Source organism: Hyalella azteca, unplaced genomic scaffold (genome assembly GCF_000764305.2).
Source record: "Hyalella azteca isolate HAZT.00-mixed unplaced genomic scaffold, Hazt_2.0.2 contig13376, whole genome shotgun sequence".
In the NCBI taxonomy this organism is placed as follows: domain Eukaryota; kingdom Metazoa; phylum Arthropoda; class Malacostraca; order Amphipoda; family Hyalellidae; genus Hyalella; species Hyalella azteca.
In genome coordinates this window covers 1-18,891 of record NW_025943300.1, presented here as the reverse complement: position 1 = coordinate 18,891, position 18,891 = coordinate 1, and the positions used below count along the sequence as shown (strand labels likewise).

The 18,891-nt window shown below is 38.5% G+C and overlaps 1 protein-coding gene across 1 annotated transcript; it reads right to left on the bottom strand.

Moving 5' to 3' along the window:
* Positions 1 to 3,561: 3,561 nt before the first annotated feature.
* Positions 3,562 to 9,400, bottom strand: LOC108664306 (ileal sodium/bile acid cotransporter). The gene is made up of 6 exons (XM_018150874.2): positions 9,322 to 9,400; positions 8,841 to 9,046; positions 7,062 to 7,278; positions 6,670 to 6,837; positions 4,642 to 4,737; positions 3,562 to 4,369 (listed from the first exon to the last, which is right to left on the bottom strand). Exons 1-6 carry the CDS (start codon positions 9,379 to 9,381, stop codon positions 4,160 to 4,162), a joined length of 957 nt encoding a protein of 318 aa, XP_018006363.2. The 5' UTR covers positions 9,382 to 9,400; the 3' UTR covers positions 3,562 to 4,159.
* Between the last annotated feature and the right edge of the window lie 9,491 nt (positions 9,401 to 18,891).

The window sequence follows — 18,891 nt, the reverse complement described above, 5'->3', positions numbered from 1 at the left end:
AAGCAGTGTTGGTTTAAAGTTCGTGTGGTGAGATAGGTCAATTGACTACAGCTGCTTAGGTGCCAGGATGACAATATCTATAGCATTTAGATGGTTGATATTGGTTCCAGGGCTGATTTGAGCGTTAATTTGCTGGTCTACGGCTGCGCACCCGTCCACACTCCACTCAGTCCACTGCAGCTGGAAGCCTGGAACCGGATTCCGGAATCCGGAATCCGAATAAAACAGTCCATTTCAAACGCCAAGTGGCAAATCAATGATTTGCAATTGATATTTCATCCACAGTAAAATGTTTTACGAACATTTTAAGTTCTACTATGTTAATATAATTTGGACAATTTGACAATATAGATGATTTAGTTCAAATATATACTTTCAGCGAATGAATAAATTAGTTTTTTTTTAATTAAAATCATTGGTTATCAGTGGAACTAAATTACGCTGGTCATATCAGATCTATCAGCCCCGTCAGAAGTCGTGACTGCCAGCGCTATTCAACTACTTGTCTACAAGGTAACTAACTAGTTATTGATAAAATTAATATCATTATGGATGTTCTATTACTGTGCTGTGGTCGCGTCGCAACATGGCTTACGTTGGATCATTTCACATTCACGCAGAAATTTGGCGTTTCAGTACCAATTATTCACGACAGTAAGCGCATTGAAATGAGCGTTATCATAACTTGATGTATTCTACAATTTGAAAGCCTAGTTTGTATAGAAAAGTTTAGAAGTGATCAAGATCAGATTAACCAGTGATCAGAATCAGGCAATAATATGCGTTTAAAAATTACTTTTTAAAGACAACACTTCCAAAGAATCCAGTGTCTCCAATCTTACAAATGTACAATGAATTTCTCATTTATCTCCGACTCTCCGCTACAGTATTTCACGAGTAGTTGCTAGTTGAATGGAATAGTCAAAACAAAAAAATGAGTTTATTGGGAAGTCGACATTTCTGCAGGATGTGTATCGTTCATGGCTAAGCTTTGCCTAATACAAGGATATAGAAATTTCGTCAATTATTATTCTTCGCATTACTTCGTCAATTATGTCCCACTCTACGTAATAGAATTTCTTCAACAAATCATAGGTATTTGAATTAAGTAAAAAAATAATTTCAGGTCTTTTCATTTATTTATCAAGACAAAAATGCTAGTGCTGCCTGCATATTATCACTACAATAACCTAGGTATGAACTAAATTTCACGATAAAGATTTGAAAATATACAAATAACAAAAAGACTAAACTTTCAATATGGCGTTATATCCTGCATGCACCGGTCATGAAATACTCTCAATTAACTGTGTTAGACTGTAACGCTTTCTTTTCATGTCGATTTTCAAGATGGAAGGTCCTGATGTTGGTTCACTGGTGGTATATCCACCTGGCAGTTCGTTGGCATCCGCGCTGCTTGCAGAGTTATGTGTCTGCAATGTTCGTAGCACATCGATCCTCTGATCGATTCGCATCCGCATACAACGCAATGCGTGCGACGCTTCGGATTTCACTGATAGGTTTGGTGAATTGATTTTTTGTTGCAGTCTCCTTCCCCTTCAAGTTCATCTAATTATTCGATTCGTACATTTTGACGAAAGAATCTTTCTGCTTTGTCGCCAGTCCATCAATATCTATTTTTCTGACGTTCGGCGGTATTTTTCATCCGCTAAAATTCTCGTCAATTCTCCTGAAGCGATGTCTCCCAGCGCTGTCTTTTGAATGCCTGCTGATCTTGACCATCAAATCACCATTGTCTGTTGTGGATTGTCTCAGTACAAGAACTGGTGGCAACTTGTCCCAACTTGTCTTCTTAGAATTTCCTAGAGAGAAATAACGAGGGTCCGTTTTGTCTGGCAGGAGGCAGCGATCCTCGGATGAGCAATTAAAAAAAAAATACCTCGCAGCCAATTGAATTGTGGGATGACAGTAGTCAGTCCTTACATAATTATGCGGCCATTCGTGTCGGTATTGCAAGTTTTGAAATCTTCCAGAAATTTTTGTTCATCTCGATATGAAAAATCATCGATTTTGAATTCGCAAATAAATTAAAATTTTGCGACTCTTCTCAAGAAGAAATTTTCTACGTGAGGAAGGTCCATCTTACTCTCAGCAGGACTTATGACGTACGAAATAATAAAAAATTTTCAGCATCTACTCCGATATGTGTTATATGAAATAAAACCAAAAAATTGCAGCCTCCCCGATTGCATCGTTGGCGCTCCGAGTATGAACGCGTTCAAGAACAGACCATAATAAAAATAATAATAGCGGTTTCAGCGTTTATTAGGCTATAGGTCTGTCGTCGATTCTTAACATCGCAGAACATTCACAGCATTTTGCGGTCTCGAACTCGCAACTTGCAACTCCAATTCTGCTTTGCTTAACACTTTGACTCCGATTGCTTCATCTTGTATTATTATTTCATTTTTTGTGCTGTTTTTAAACAGGGTTGCCAGACGATCATTTTTTCCGGACAAATTCCGTGATTTAGTTTTTCTTAATTGCGTTGGCCGGCTAAAATTTATGATAGTAGTACTTCCTAATTAAATTTTAAATGCTGCAAAAAGAAAATAAATTTAATTTTTATAGCGGAACCTACAAATAAACTAGTATATATTGAGTTACTGACCTTTTTTCGGCCTTTTTTGTTCTCGGATTTGGCCAATTTTAGGCAACCTGAATTATGTACCACTACGTCCTGGTCCACCACAGACCACTATAGTCCTCCACTACGTCCTCACCCTGGCGCACAGAGCTGGGATCGAACCCGCGTCTCTCTGCGCCAATCTTGCTACTCTGAACTTTAACCACTGGGACACCCTGCCCACCTAGATGACTAGATAAAGCTATGGAAAAATATATGTTCAGAAATACCTAGCACCATATCGAACCCGGTGGAAATCTAATAGCTATTTCAAACTATCGTCAGTCCTGAGAAGATCCGGTCAAATGACACGATTTTAGATCTTCTGTGAACAAGGAACGAAAAGGAAAAGAATCAGCGACAGGCCACATCAGGCCTACACTTCAGCGCCGAGATCACTATGTTATGTTATTTGAAAGTGAATTTTTACTTTGGTAGTGTTTTGTTTGAATGCTACGTAGTTCCAGCATGCATGCGTGTCCGCATTTTCTAGTCGAAGTATGATTGAGGCTGGAGAGTTAATTTTATCTTCGTAATTATTACATGGCATCCCCTGCTTGAAATACAAAACTCCTTTAGTTGCAGTTTGTAATGACCAGCATGCAAAATTCAATGCCTCCAGATTAAAGAATTTTTGTGCGAAAGGGATTATAGTTTCAATTAAGTGCAACGAAATTCAATTCATATTTACACCATTGTTAATCGTAATCAAGGTTAACATCTGCAATCCCGATGCGCCCAACAGTCACCTACTTAACCTTTGTTCTTGTATTAATAACCTTAAATTGAGTTGCATTTAAATTTTAAGTAATCTTAAATTTACTCACAAGACGAATACTATTCAAGTTCTTTTATGTTGAGATGTTGAGATGTTATAATATCGATGACCTCTCATTTGAGTGAAATAAAGAAAATTTCATTTAGGATATTTTTTAGAGATTAAGACATTTTCAATTCGGTCTGATTTTGGTAAGTTTTCGTAACCAATCACAAACCTGCTAAATATTCGGTATATATTCCATTCTGAGGGTATGTGATGTAATAAAAATAATAATGAGTAAATACGCGTACGTCGTCAACCCCTCAACCCTTTTCCTGCATACGTCAACCCTTTTGAAGCACAGGAAGACCAAATTAGAAAACAAACAAGAAATGAACACTAATATGCATAGCAAATATATAAATATGAGAAACCTATACTTAATGAGTTAATTTTTAGGCATTCATAGGTTATTTTACATGAGCTCAGTTCTTACCTATTACATAGTTCTGTGCAAGCGGTTACATCAGTGGCTTATCACGCATTACAAGCAACGGAGCCTCTATCTATGGCTGCTTATGCATTGGAATCTCTCAAAAATTTGTACTGAGCCTAGGTTTTCTTCGAAAAAGAGTATTCGCTGTTGTTTCCACAGCGGCGAGCAGAGATCCCTTATCCCGAGAGAAGGTTGCTATCTAAGCGTACTGTTAAGTGCGCTTAACAGTTTAAAGTATCAACGTCGAAGTTTTATATTAAAATGAAGAGCTCTGTGTGAAGCTGCGCGGATCTCGTCTACCGGAAGCGGACTTCACGAGAGTAGCTGTGTGCGCCCCGGGCAGATATTCGTCGTCAGGTTTCTGTCGACATCTTCTCCACGTGTGGAACAGTCCGATGCCAGTGAACATTTCTATCAGCATAGTAGTTGAATACAACGTAGGAAAAACGATCATGCTCGATTTCACCTGAAAAATTACTGTTTATACGTTTTGTTTTGTAAGCATATAGGAAGTGCGTTAAAATGCACACTTAAGAGAAGAAATAATTGAAAATGTTTTTAGAAAGGCAAAGGGTTATATAAGAAGTTATTGCCAACGGTTCAATTTATCTTACTTGTTAGTAGAATATCAAATTCAACAACCGAAATGATTGAAGTACAACATGCATCCTTTATTTTTTCAGGACTCCTAGGAAATAGCCACACAAAAAAAGGTAGTTTGTGAACAATGAGACTTACTTTTGGGTCCTGGAATGACATCAAAATCACGCTGAGAGCAACCGCCATGTTTTGGGATCCGGTTTCTATGCCAATGGTTCTGCAAACTTTATTCGTCTGTAAAGGATGAAAAACTAAATTATGGGATTTTATATCCAATATTAGATTTTATCATCCTACGAATGCCATATAAAATTGATCAAACATAATAATACTGGTCCAAAAATCTCGTTGGACATCACACTACAAACATTTATTGTTAACGTTAACAATCCGATGCCTTATATACTTACATAGATTTAATAGATTTAAACGATGCTTAGATTTATCTCAACCGATGTTAACATAGATTTAAACAGGTGCGACTGGATTCACACATGCAGTAGAGATTAAAATCTAAATTGCCCAACAAACCGTTTACTCAAATAACATAATATTCGCTCACATAGTGCAGTATTTACTACCCCGCAGTAAATTCACTCACCCAACACGGCAGTCACTCATCCCGCAAGACAATCACTTATTTGCACGACAGTCACTCTCCCTTCACAACATTTACTCACCCTGCATGGCAGCTATTCACCCTGCACGGCATTTACTCACCCTGCACGGCATTCACTCACCCTGCACGGCATTTACTCACCCTGCACAGCATTTACTCACCTTGCGCTGCATTTTCTCACCCTGCACGGCATTCTGGAAAGCCTCGATAATAGAGGGAATTATCCCTGAGGGTCTCAAAGTGGGACTGATAACGCCAATCCACAAAGGAGGTCCGAGGGACAGACCCCAAAATTACAGACCTGTGACCTTGACCTCACATGTGATCAAGTTTTTTGAGAAGGTAGTGGTCAGGAGGCTTGTCCGGTAATTGGAAACTCGAAATCGAGAGAAGCGAAGGTGAAAAGCGGAGTTCCGCAGGGCTCAGTGCTTGGACCGTTCCTCTTCCTCATCCACATTGTCGATATTGACTCAGAACTCACCACGCATCTATATCGTCATTTGCGGACGATACAAGAGTGCTGATGAAGATCACAGATGGCCTAGACTGCGAGAGGTTACAGGATGATCTGTCGTCAATCTACGATTGGGCCCTATAGTGAACAATATGCAGTTCAACGGCACCAAGTTCGAAGTAATGAGATAAGGAGACCGCACCGAGATCGGGATGCCACATCGCTACTTGTCATCAGATGGCACAGAAATTGAGGAGAAGCAACTAGTTCGAGATATCGGAGTGTTGATGAGTACTGAAGCCACGTTCGATGCCCATATCGAGGAAATAGTCGCGCGCAGCCGGCAAAGGATGGGGTGGATATGGCGGACATTTCGAAAGAGAGAAGCAGCACCAATGATTAAGAGCCCTCGTGCTCCCCACTCTTGAGTGTTGCTGCCAGCTTTGGTCGCCACTCAAGGCGGGTGCGGTGCGGAAACTGGAGGCAGTGCAGCGGACCTTCACGTACAGGATCAGCGGCATGAGGGAGCTGAACCTGAACTACTGGGAAAGGTTGAAACACCTGGAACTGTACTCACTGGAGAGAAGAAGGGAAAGGTATATCATACTGTACACTTAGAAGATGATAAACGGACTGGCTCCCGACTTTGAGAGTGAGACCTCCAAAATAATGACATATTACAACGAAAGAAGGGGGAGACTGTGCAGGGTTCCCCCATTTAATAACCGAGCCGCGGCAAGAGTACAGACTCTTCGTGAGGGATCACTGTCCGTGGTAGGACCGAGGCTCTTTAATGCCTTGCCAAAAGCGCTGAGAGGAGGAGAGTTCACCCTTGCAACATTCAAGAGACGACTGGACAAGTGGTTGAGAAAGATCCCGAATTGTCCAGTAATGGGAAACTACCATCAGCAAGTGACAAGCAACAGCATCTTGCATCAGCTGGCCCAAAGGAGGGCAAATAGACGGAATACGTCCAACGTTACATTCGATGACGACTCGGAGACGGAGGACGACGAAGGCGGCGCATCAGCGTGACCGGGGACTAGGAAGTCCCGAACTCATCACAAGGTCATAAGGTAAGGCATTCACTCACTCTGCACACGAGGCGAGCAAATACGTAAGCCAACGAGAAGCCCAGGAATGGAAGGATGAAGGAGCAGGCGTAGAGGAGAGGAGTGGCGGCAGCGAACACCGACCAGTACAGGATGCCCCAGATGACTGTGTTAGTTATTACCCCCACCCATCCAATGATGCTCGAAATCTGAGGAATTGAATAAAAAAGCGTTAATGACTTCAGATTCGAGAAGGAGTTGGGGTGGAGATGAAAATATTGACAGATAATTTCAGGACGACTAGAAATTCTTAGCATTGCGTCAAGAAAATTGTGAATTCATTCTAAGCATTCAAATTATTTGGTTGCACTGTTCATTAAAATAAGAAGTCACTCAACACAAAAAGACAGGTTTGAATTATTGTCGATCCTACCTTTGTAACAATTGAGGCTATTCTCGGACGATAGTGTCTAATCCCCATACCGACTGCCACCGGCGCAGTAATGAGGACTAAAGTTTTCATGATGGTCGCGTACGGTATGATTATAGGGGAGCTGTCGTAGACATCTAGCCATATTTTCGAGTACATCCATAAATTCAATGGCATCCCTCCCAAAGCCAGGATAGATGAGAATGTCGTCATAACGATACTGAAAAGAAATTTATTCATTATGTGTGCCGTGAAGAAATTCAGATAAATCTACTCATTGTGTTTCAATGCAATGCCGTTTTACTCTCACTCGACACTGCAATAGTGTTCATGTTTTTGTTACGAAGCTTTAAAAAGTTATACTCTAGAGGATGGTAAATTGAATTTTCTCGGCTCAATTCATTTTCTTTGAGTCGAGTACAACTCAATTTGAAATAATTTACTTTGTTTTAGCACAGAAATTTTTTAGATTGCATACTGAGTTCATTTAAAATCACATTTTAAATATTTAAATATCAACATATCTGCCTAACTTGAGCCTGTTGTCGTCATTAGAAGTATCGAATGAAGTAATCTTGAAAGAATTAAAATTTTATTATAAGGAAGGTCAAATTTAAAATTTCATACGGGAAAAGTTCCCACGTCATTGTCTTCTGTCTCGAATTTACGATTAATAGAAATTGCATGAAAAAATTTTGTGCGGTGTTCATTGCCCCGCCGATGGTCTGTGCAATGCGCATGCTGTCAGAGCAAGCGTGGAAATGTTCAGACGAGACAACACAGCACACTCGCTGTATGATAAACAATCACTTCCACGCTCCTTGCCATGCAACGATAGTTCTTAGGCATGACATTGTGACAAAGACAACCAGAGCAAGGGACGGTTTAAAGTTAGGGATGGTTTCTGTTTAGGAACGGTTTACATAGATAAATTTATTCATTCAACTATTAAAACTTGAAAGATTAATTCTATGATTTTCAAACCACGGGTTTGCATTAATCTTAAGTCAAGTTGTACAAGGTTCCAGGTGTAATGTATGAAGTTACGCGCGTGAAAGGTGGGAAGAACACGGCAGCACGGAACAGGCTTTAATGGGACCAACATAATGAACATGAAACAGGAACGAAGGCGTACGGAGCACGACTTCTAAAACGTGCTTCTTCTTAGCGGCTAGTTATTAAGAATACAGGAAACGTTATATGCTACACCTCTTCCTTAAATCATTTACATCACTATTAGAACGAAATTCTATGGGACACAGGAAATTTTCAATAAGTTAGTCTATCAGGACATTTACGAGTTCGGGTCGGATAACGACGTTCGACTTCCGAGGTATCTACTGAAGGCTCAGTAGGCTGAATCGTCTGCGATTCTCCTGACATTTTGACATTCGGGCATGGTGGTGGAAAGGCTAGCTTTACATCTTTAGTTTCACTAACGACCTCCGAACCCTGAGAAGCAGAAGCTTCATCGCCCTTGGCCGTAGCCAACAATTGATCAATGTGCTTCAATACAATCCTGTTTTGAATCTTAACATCATAGTTTACATTTCCTACTCTACGAACAATATTTCCACGAGCCCACTTCTCTCTCCCTGCATTCTCCTTCACCAATACACAATCACCTACTTCAAACTCGCGCAAAGGTCTAATCCAGGCAACAGAAATTTTCGAAGATACGCAAGCTAGAATTAAAGAGCTGTACCGAATCCTAACTGCAACGTCGAGCTGAAAACACAAATATTTTGCATCTCCCATCAGAACAGATGCCGCACCACCGACCTGAGCGCGAGGTCTCCGTCTACCCAGTAAGTGAAGAAGTTCGAGAAGGATCCGCTAGGGCAGGACGACACCATGAGCACCCCCATGGCCTCGTAGGGCGTGAGCTTGAAGGCCCAGGCGAGGGTGGCACCGCACGCCGGCAGAATGATGAACTGTCCTGCCATCCCGATCAGGATACCAACCGGGGGCCAGGCGTGACTGATTACCTGCACGATCATGATTATCTTTGTAATTTTACTCAAAGTATTTGCTATTATTATGAATAACAGGCATAGAAGACAAATGTTAAGGTTTATTGATAGGACGAAAAATGTTTGAATTTATGTATTAAATTGTACATAAATTCATAGCCTTTAATAATGCAAAATTAGAAAAGAAATTGTCGGAATCTGATGAATTTTTCTGTCTTTGATTATAGAGGCACAACGTCTTCAAATAGTAAGATGTAATTGATAGCTAACAGTTATCCACGATCGCTTACTATTCTCCAGTCCGTAGCTGAGCCCATGCCCAGCATGAGGTTTGCGGTGTTCGATGCCATAATAACTGTAGCAGCGAAGTCAAGGGTTTTCTTCCACTGAGGCCAGCTAGGTTCATTTAAGCATTCAGCGTCTTCTGTATTGTTGGTACAATTGTCGTACATGGACGTGGTATTGACGGAGTAGAGGTTTTCATGTGATGCTGGGCTAGCAGAGGGCGTGCGTAGCGAAAAGTTTGCCGTTACAAGCGCGATCTTGCTCAGCAGTATTGCTGCGACCGGCACACTTCGCTGCATAATGATCATTTAAGCTATTGATATGGGTAGTTAATCCCGAAATATGAATTGCAAAAATGGATTCTGATTCTATTGCTGCATAAGGTATCGTTAACATAAAGTTTCTGGAAAGTTTCTGCTGAAAAAAATTCAAGAAACATCAGTTACATTTTGTACAAGCGATAGATGTGCATCATGAAATATTATTATTCTTTACATATTATTATTCTTAGAAGGAACATCAATCATCAATCAAAGGGCAGCATTGAAGTTTCTGCTTCAGTTATTTAAGTTCATCACTTATGAATGCGAGATCAACTCTAAACCAGAACATGTGGGTATTATGTATGTATTATATTTTTGTGGGTATTATAATGAATTATATTTTGGCATCGAGCCTTTAAAGTGCGAGTGCTCTAGTCTAGGTTGCGCTTAATATTGACGCCTGACACAAGAGTTACGTCGCGGAAGAAAGAAGCGGTGAAATAATCCATTCCCTTTCATACATACGCACTGAATTACGAACATGCAAGTGCAAGAGGAGCAACAGCGCCTAAAAACATTTGCACACCTACCGAACTACGCAACAGAATAATGTCACATTAGTCGCATGAGCGAGAAAGCGGTGTTTGTATTTACATGTCGTCTTGGCCGTGTCGATTTCAGAACATAGACAATATTATTGTTCTAATACTCTGCGTCGACTCCGAATTGTGTCCAGCTCCAGATACTGTCGATTACAGTGTTTCTGCCGAGCCGCACTTATCACTCAGTGCGGGGAGTAACATTTCTAATTTCTTGTGTTTGAAGGAACAGGAGCGAACCACATTCACCACCGCGCATCATTTACTCTGAAAAGCCTTCATGTGCTACAATTCATCAAGCTCATTAAGAACCTACAAAAGATTATTCCCACAGTCCAGCTCATGCATACAAATATTGAGAGCTCTCTTCCTACCTTTCAAAGTAGGGTAACGTGGGGCAGCGCGCCCCCCACTTTTTTTAAACTAATTTTTTGATGAAGTTTTAATTGACACGAGGTGGTTCTTTGTTTTATTTAAAGGTGCAACTAATGAGGAATGTATGATGTGAATTAGGCGCCTATAGATTTATTCAATTTTTAATGAAACACTATTTTGTAAAAAGTGTCAAAATGGGCCCATTGCCCCACCCCTGGGGCAATGGGCCCATGGGCTTGGGGCAAGGCGCCCACCCTTGGTCCCTTCACCACAATTATATATTTTTCGTTTAAAAACGATAAAACAACACTTTACAGTTAAAAATAAGAAAAATGCAATAAAAAATATGACATTCATCCATTTATTAACAACTCAAAAAATCATATCCTTAACTTGAAGAAAATATACTCTTGGCTTAAAAAATCTATCACTGACGTGAAGAAAAATATTTCATTGACATAAAAGTATATATCCTTGACTTGAATAATATATACTTGTGATAAAAAATTCGTCCTTGACATGAAAAAAATGTATTCTTGACTAGAAAAAATATATTTAGTTGATCAGAAAAAAAAACTTCGTTCCAGTTTTGCCCATAATCCAGATATTATTAAAACCTTTATCTGGGCTGAAACAGTTATCCACAAATAACTTAATAACGCAAACACTTAGCAAAATGAAAATCCGTACACTTCATCCCAGTGAAACTGTCGACCGGCGGTAGAGAACACGGACCAATATCTGCCATACATAGCGAGAAACCTGCTATGGGCCCATGACCCGCAGTGGGCTCGCTGCCCTATGTTACCCTACTATGCGATCAATTCATGTAAGCACTAAACATCAAGCTTGTAGGTCTAGAAAGCCGAGTTTAGTTCTACTTTATTGCGTAGGCTTCTACAGGATCAAACCCAGACCTGGAAATCAGGTAAAAGCCATCCATGAATATTATCCCACAACCTTATAGCCATTAAAATTTTTAGTCATGCATGTGGGCTGTGGTTTATCCCTCCCCAAACTTATTTCAATTGTAAAAATAGTATATTTTTAAAAAAGGTATATTTTCATGAATATTTCCGAAAAAGTATGCACAAAATAATATAATAACCTATCCAAGCAGGCCGCGGCCCTGAATTATTGCGTATTGGTTCACCGTACAGGGTCAGACTGTATATAGTTTAAATAACTTTTCCAAAATTAAAGGTATAACATGCCGTTTTCGGTCTCATTAGAAATTTCACTTAAGAATTTAGCTGGCTACATGTGTGTTTTAGCTCATTCAACAATTGTGAATTGTGCTCATTTTCTCAGTCAAGATACTTTAAATAAGAGTCCTACTGATGTGCAAGCGTCCAGTGCCCAATTGAAAGTCAGTCCGGCATCTATTTTAGATTAAAATATTACCTCCAAGTCTGAGCATATCAATAATGTTAATTTATTTTTCTGTCTCAGTAAGATGAATTATAAAAACTTTATGCCTCATTGAATGTCCTTCGTCTATCTCTTGTAGTTTACCAACGGTTTCAATGGCTGAGGTACAGCAATTATGTGCATTATGTGCACTGGCTGCCTTAAATTTCATGATACAGCTCGTCAGTGATGATCGTACCACCAGGGCAAAATTTGATGATCGTACTTTAAACCCACATACAGTAAATTACGCGATGAAGAATAAACTATAAAATTATATTTTTTTGGGAGCAGGAACAACACCGAATGGTATAAAACCGCTGTATATTTCTTTACAATGACTTTTAATACCGCTACATGAGTTGTTGCCACCTAACGGCAATAATGAAAACTATACGTACAGCCTGTGAATGTTTAACGTGCGCTTAATCACTATATATTGCATCACAATTTCAACTTATTATGTAAGTAATTTCAAAACTTTGGCTAAATATTAAATTATTTGTACCGAAAATATTATCTCGGCCTGAAATAATGTCTTTACACGTGTTAGTATAGTATAGTATCTTTGGCATTAAAGAATAGGCCTGGATAGGCCTGTCGCCGATTCTTGTACTTTTCTTGACTAGACTGGCCTTACGGACGGTAGATTTAAAATCGCTTCTAGTTATCAGTTGTTCCGTAGGGTACGAGGCATTTTAAGACTGAACATATGCTCATGCATGGCCTTGTCTAGTCTGTTCTTGAACGCGTTCATACTCGGAGCGTCAACAATATCTTCAGGGAAGCTGTTCCACATGTCAGTGACTCGAAGCGAGAAGAAATGTTGTCGCGTGGATAAGTGTCCACGTCTTCAAATAGTAAGATGTAATTGATAGCTAACAGTTATCCACGATCGCTTACTATTCTCCAGTCCGTAGCTGAGCTCGTCAGCTACGAGGGAAAATTCTGAAAATTCTGATGATGATGTTAAATGTAAACTTGCCTGTAAGTTCAGTTTTTAAGTACTTTGGTGTGTACTGATCTAATCCACCGAATGGCATTGCCTGAGCGAAAGTTTTACCGTATTACACGACAATGGCGTACGAACGTTTTTGGAGTGATTTATTTGATATATTCCTGCTATCTCGTCACGTTGGTCGTCTAGTCTTGACGAGCAGATATCTTCAATGCACATAGTAAAGCGCAGCTGTATAGCTGTCTCCATACTGGTGTAGATGAACATATAAAAATTTTTTTTAATTATCACTGAAACAACATTGTTCTGTTAAATACTAACGTTATATCTCAATAACAATAAGTTAGATTTGATAGATCTTTCGGAGTAAATTGATGATGAAAATTTGATCAACGTACACCAATCTAACATCAACATTGTTTTAATGTGGATTTCCAGTGGCTGCTTGTCATATTATATTTTAGTAACTTTTCAAGTGTAATTTGATTTAAAATATTCTGGTTGACGAACAATGCAACTGACAACAAATCGCAATCAAAGTTTTTTTTCAACATCTTGTTCCTCCGGGGGGTGGTACACTTCGTTTTGCGGTGCGTAAATTAAATGCTGCTAAAGCGGATTTTAAATTTTTTTACGACAACAAAACCTTTGATCGTTTTGACATTTAATGAACTGAAACACAATGGTTTAAAAAACAAAAAAAAATTGATGAGCCTTACTGAAAAAGATTCTTGATAAATATGCCGACCAGATTACGTACTCGTTTGCATATTCAAATTTTGATACACTTCGTTCTCTTCTGCGTATCGACCGCTTCATTCAAGGGTTAAAGTGATGAAGGACTTTTTTGAGCTAGTGACGTTCAACAATTCGCCTCTAAACATTTTCGCCTTATGTAATTTTTGCAGTAATTGATTGCTACCCAACGAATTGTGTGCTTGAATGTTTAAATTAAGTTAAAATCTGATAAACGCGTCATTCTGCAGAGCGATTCAAATTAAGTATTTACACCTCTTCCCTTCTTTTGGACAACAGCGCCTAATGAAAAATCCACTGTTTTCAATCACGTATACCTAGCATTCTGATGATTTAAGAAAGATCCTCACGTAACATCGGGAACTATGTATCGTAAAATGATCACATGATTTGATGACCTCCTAGAGTGAAGCTTAGAATTGCTATGCGAATGGCAAGTTTCTCTATCTTAATAGACTTCTGCGTTTACATCAAGTGCAACGTGGAACAAGTGATGCACCCGTGAGTCATCTTCTTTCATTCTAAAGTAACCTCAAATTATTTACTAATTTACATTAATTAATCGTAATATGAAACTTGCTTGGAAAATTTATAATACATAACAAGAAGACGTTAAATGTATAAAACAAAGAAAACATAATTTGCAGTTCATAATAATTCTATCTTCCTGACACTTTTTCGTGCTCTCGAGAAAAGTTTCTTTGCCATGCAAACAAATTTTGGTGCAGGAACTTTTAATAGAAATGTAATGTTTTTCTCCTAAAATGTCATCAAATCTAAAATACTACATCACAGTGACATTTACCCCGTTTGACCCCAACAATTACTGTACACGAATTATAAAATATAGCTAAGAATCACATGACTGTATTCACTGCGCTCCATGTTATGTCCCTCCGGATAATGAACGACGGCCGGGTCACGCTCAGTAAGAGGGATCCGGCCACTAATGAGAGGAAAGCCATGCTCAGGTGTACTGCAACCCGCGGTTAATTGCTATTAGCTTGCAACACTTGTGTAAAGAACATAAGCGTTGCATAGAATAGAAGCCTGGGAAACAAGGATGAGCGTTTGAGATCAGCCATGAAAAGTGGAACAAAAAGATATTCAGAATTCCACTGCAGTTCAGTTACCCATTACCAGACATAAAGTACGGTTTTGTCTCACTCGCGCTGAGACGCCGGCATCACCGCATTTCAGTCATTCACTGAAGATTGTATTGAAACGAACAGTGCAGGGTGAGCTATTACACGGCTCGAGTTGAAGGGGACAATTAAAAATATACGGATTTTTTCCAAGCATACGGACGAACGTCATAATTACTTGATACATTTACAGTTTGAGGTGTATTTTACATTTAAAATTAGCACGTTGACTTCACTAAAGTATATCATGAGTGGTTGCTAGTTGAATGGAATAATTAGAACAAAAAATGGAGTTCATTGGAAAATCGACATTTCTGCAGGATGTGATTCGTTAACGGCTAAGCTTTGCCTAATATACAAGATATCGAAACTCAACTTCTTTGTTTCTGTGCCACGCATTACTTCGTCAATTATGTAGCAATTTAATAGAATTTCTTCACAAATCATAGGTATTTAAATTTACATAAAAAATAATGTGAGTTATTACACGGCTCGAGTTGAAGGGGATAATTAAAAATATACGGATTTTTTCAAAGCATACAGACGAACGTCGTAATTACTTGATACATTTACAATTTATGGTGCATTTAACATGTAAAATTAGCACGTTTGACTCCACTAAAGTATATCATGAGTAGTTGCTAGTTGAATCTAATAATTGGAACAAAAAATGGTGTTCATTGGAAAATTGACATTTCTGCAGGATGTGATTCGTTCACGGCTAAGCTTTGCCTAATACAAGGATATCGAAACTCAACCTCTTTGTTGCTGCGCCACGCATTACTTCGTCAATTATGTACCAATATAATAGAATTTCTTAACAAATCATAGGTATTTAAATTTACATAAAAAATCAATTTCAGGTTTACTCATTTAATTTAGTCAGACAAAAATGCGAGTGTTGCATATTATCATTATATTACCCTATGAATGAACTATATTTTAGATAAAGATTTGCAAAATTTGCAAAAAGAAAAATGACTAAAATTTCAATATGAAAATTTCAAATTCCTGCATGCAATGGTCACGAGAATACTCTAAATTAGCTGTATTAGACTGTAACGTCTCCTTTTCATGTCGATTTTCACGATGGAAGGTCCTGATGTTGGTTCACTGGTGGTATCCAACTAGCAGTTCGTTGGCATCCTCGCTGCTTGCAGAGTTATGTGTCTGCAATGTTCGTAGTACATCGATGATCTATTCGCATCCGCACACAACGCAATACTTGCGACTCTTCCGATTTCACTAGCTGATATGATTGGTGAATTGATCTCGTTTTTCGTTGTAGTTTCGTCCTCCTTCAAGTTCATCTAATCATACGTACATTTTGATGAAAGAATCTTTCAGCTTTGTCGCCAGTCCAACAATATCTATTTTCAGACGTTCGGTGGTATTTTTCATCTGCTAAAATTCTCTTCAATTCTCCTGAGGCGATGTCTCCCAGCGCTGTCTTTTGAATGCCTGCTGATCTTGACCATCAAATTGTCATGGCTGTTGTGGATTATCTGAGTCCAAGGACTGCAGAAACTTGTCCCAACTTATCATCATATAATTTCCTGGAGAGAAATAACGAAGGTCCAGTTTGTCGGTCAGGAGGCAGCAATCCTCGGATGAACAATTAAAAAAATGCCTTGTAGTCAATTGAATTGTGGGCGTTCCTTACATACTTATGCGGCCATCGTGTCGGAATTGTATTTACAAGTTTTGAAATCTTTCAGAAATTTTTGTTCATCTCAATATAAAAAATAATTGATTTTGAATTCGCAAATAAATTAAAATTATGGGACTCTTCTCAAGAAGGAATTTTCTACGTGAGGAAATTCCATCTTAAATTAGGCCTTATGATGTACGAAATCATAAAAAAATGTTCGGTATCTATTCCGCTATTTCTTATATGAAATAAAAAATATTTGAAAGTGAATCTTTACTTTGGTCGTGTTATGTTTGAATGCTACGTAGTTCCAGCATGCATGCGTGTTCGCATTTTCTATTCGTAGTGTGATTGTGAGGCTGGAGAGCTAATTTTTCCATCATAATTATTTTATGGCATCCCCTGCTTGAAATACAAAATTCCTTTAGTTGTAGGTAGTACTGACCAGCATGCAACATTCAATGCCTTCGGATTAAAGAATTTTCGCTCGAAAGAGATTATAGTTTTAATTAAGTGCAACGAAATTCAATTCATATTTATATCATTGTTAATCGTAATCAAGGTTGGGAGCTACAATCCCGTTGCGCCCAACAGTCACCTACTTAACCTTTGTTCCTGTATTGATAACCTTAAATTAAGTTTATTTAAATTTTAAGTAATCTTAAATTTACTCAAAACACGAATACTATTCAAGTCCTTTTATGTTGAGATGTTATTATATAGATAAGATGACCTCTGAAATGAGTGAAATGTAGAAAATTTAACTTAGGATATTTTTTAGAGATTAAGACATTTTTAATTCGGTCTGATTTTGGCCCTTTTTCGTAACCAATCACAAACCTGCTAAATATTCGGTATATTCCATTCTGAGGGTATGTGATGTAATAAAAATAATCATGTTTAAATACGCGTCCGTCGTCAACCCCTCAACCCTTTTTCTGCATACGTCAACCCTTTTGAAGCGCAGGAAGACCAAATTAGAAAACAAAAAGAAAGGAACACTAATATGCATAGCAAATATATAAATATGAGAAACCTATACTTAAAGAGTTAATTTTTATTCATTCATAGGTTATTCTACATGAGCTCAGTTCTTACCTATTATATACTGTAATTCTGTGCGAGCGGTTACATCAGTGGCTTATCACGCATTACAAGCAACGGAGCCTCTATCTACGGCTGCTTAATCTGCTTATGCATAGGAATCTTTCAAAAATTTGTTCTGAGCCTAGGTTATTTTCGAAAAAGTGTATTCGCTATAGTTTCCACAGCGGGAGCAGAGATCCCTTATCCCGAGAGAAGGTTGCTATCTAAGCGTACTGTTAAGTGCGCTTAACAGTTTAAAGTATCAAAGTTGAAGTTCTATATTAAAATGAAGAGTTCTGTGTGAAGCTGCGCGGATCTTGTCTGCCGGAAGTGGACTTCACGAGAGCAGCTGTGTGCGCCACGGGCAGATATTCGTCGTCAGGTTTCTGTCGACATCTTCTCCACATGTGGAACAGTCCGATGCCAGTGAACATTTCTATCAGCATAGTAGTTAAATACAACGTAGGAAAAACGATCATGCTCGATTTCACCTGAAAAATCACTGTTTATAGACGTTTTGTTTTGTAAGCATGTAGTAACTGCGTTAAAATGCATATTTTAGAGAAGAAATGATTGAAAATGTTTTTAGAAAGGCAAAGGTTTATATAAGAATTTATTGCCAACGGTTCGATTTATCTTAATTGTTAGTAGAGCATCAAATTCAACAACCGAAATGATTGAATTAAATAAAACATGTACCCTTTATTTTTGCAGGACTCCCAGTAAATAGCCACACAACAAAGATAGTTTGTGAACAATGAGACTTACTTTTGAGTCCTGGAATGAGATCAAAATCACGCTGAGAGCAACCGCCATGTTTTGGGATCCTGTTTCTATGCCAATGGTTCTGCAAACTTTATGCGTCTGTTAAGGATGAAAAAGTAAATTATATTTTTTTATCCTATACAAGATTTTATCATCCAACGAATGTCATATAAAATTGATCAAATATAATAATATTGGTCCAAAAATCTCGTTGGACATCACACTACTAACATTTATTGTTAACGTTAACAATCCGATGCCATATATACTTACATAGATTTAATATATTTAAACGATGCTTAGATTTAACTCAACCGATGCTTACATAGATTTAAACAGGTGCGACTGGATTCACACATGCAGTAGAGATTAAAATCTAAATTGCCCAACAAACCGTTTACTCAAATAACATAATATTCACTCACATAGCGCCGTATTTACTACCCGCAGTAAATTCACTAACCCAGCACGGCAGTCACTCATCCTGCAAGACAGTCACTTATTTGCATGACAGTCACTCATCCTGCATGACAGTCACTTATTTGCATGACAGTCACTCATCCTGCA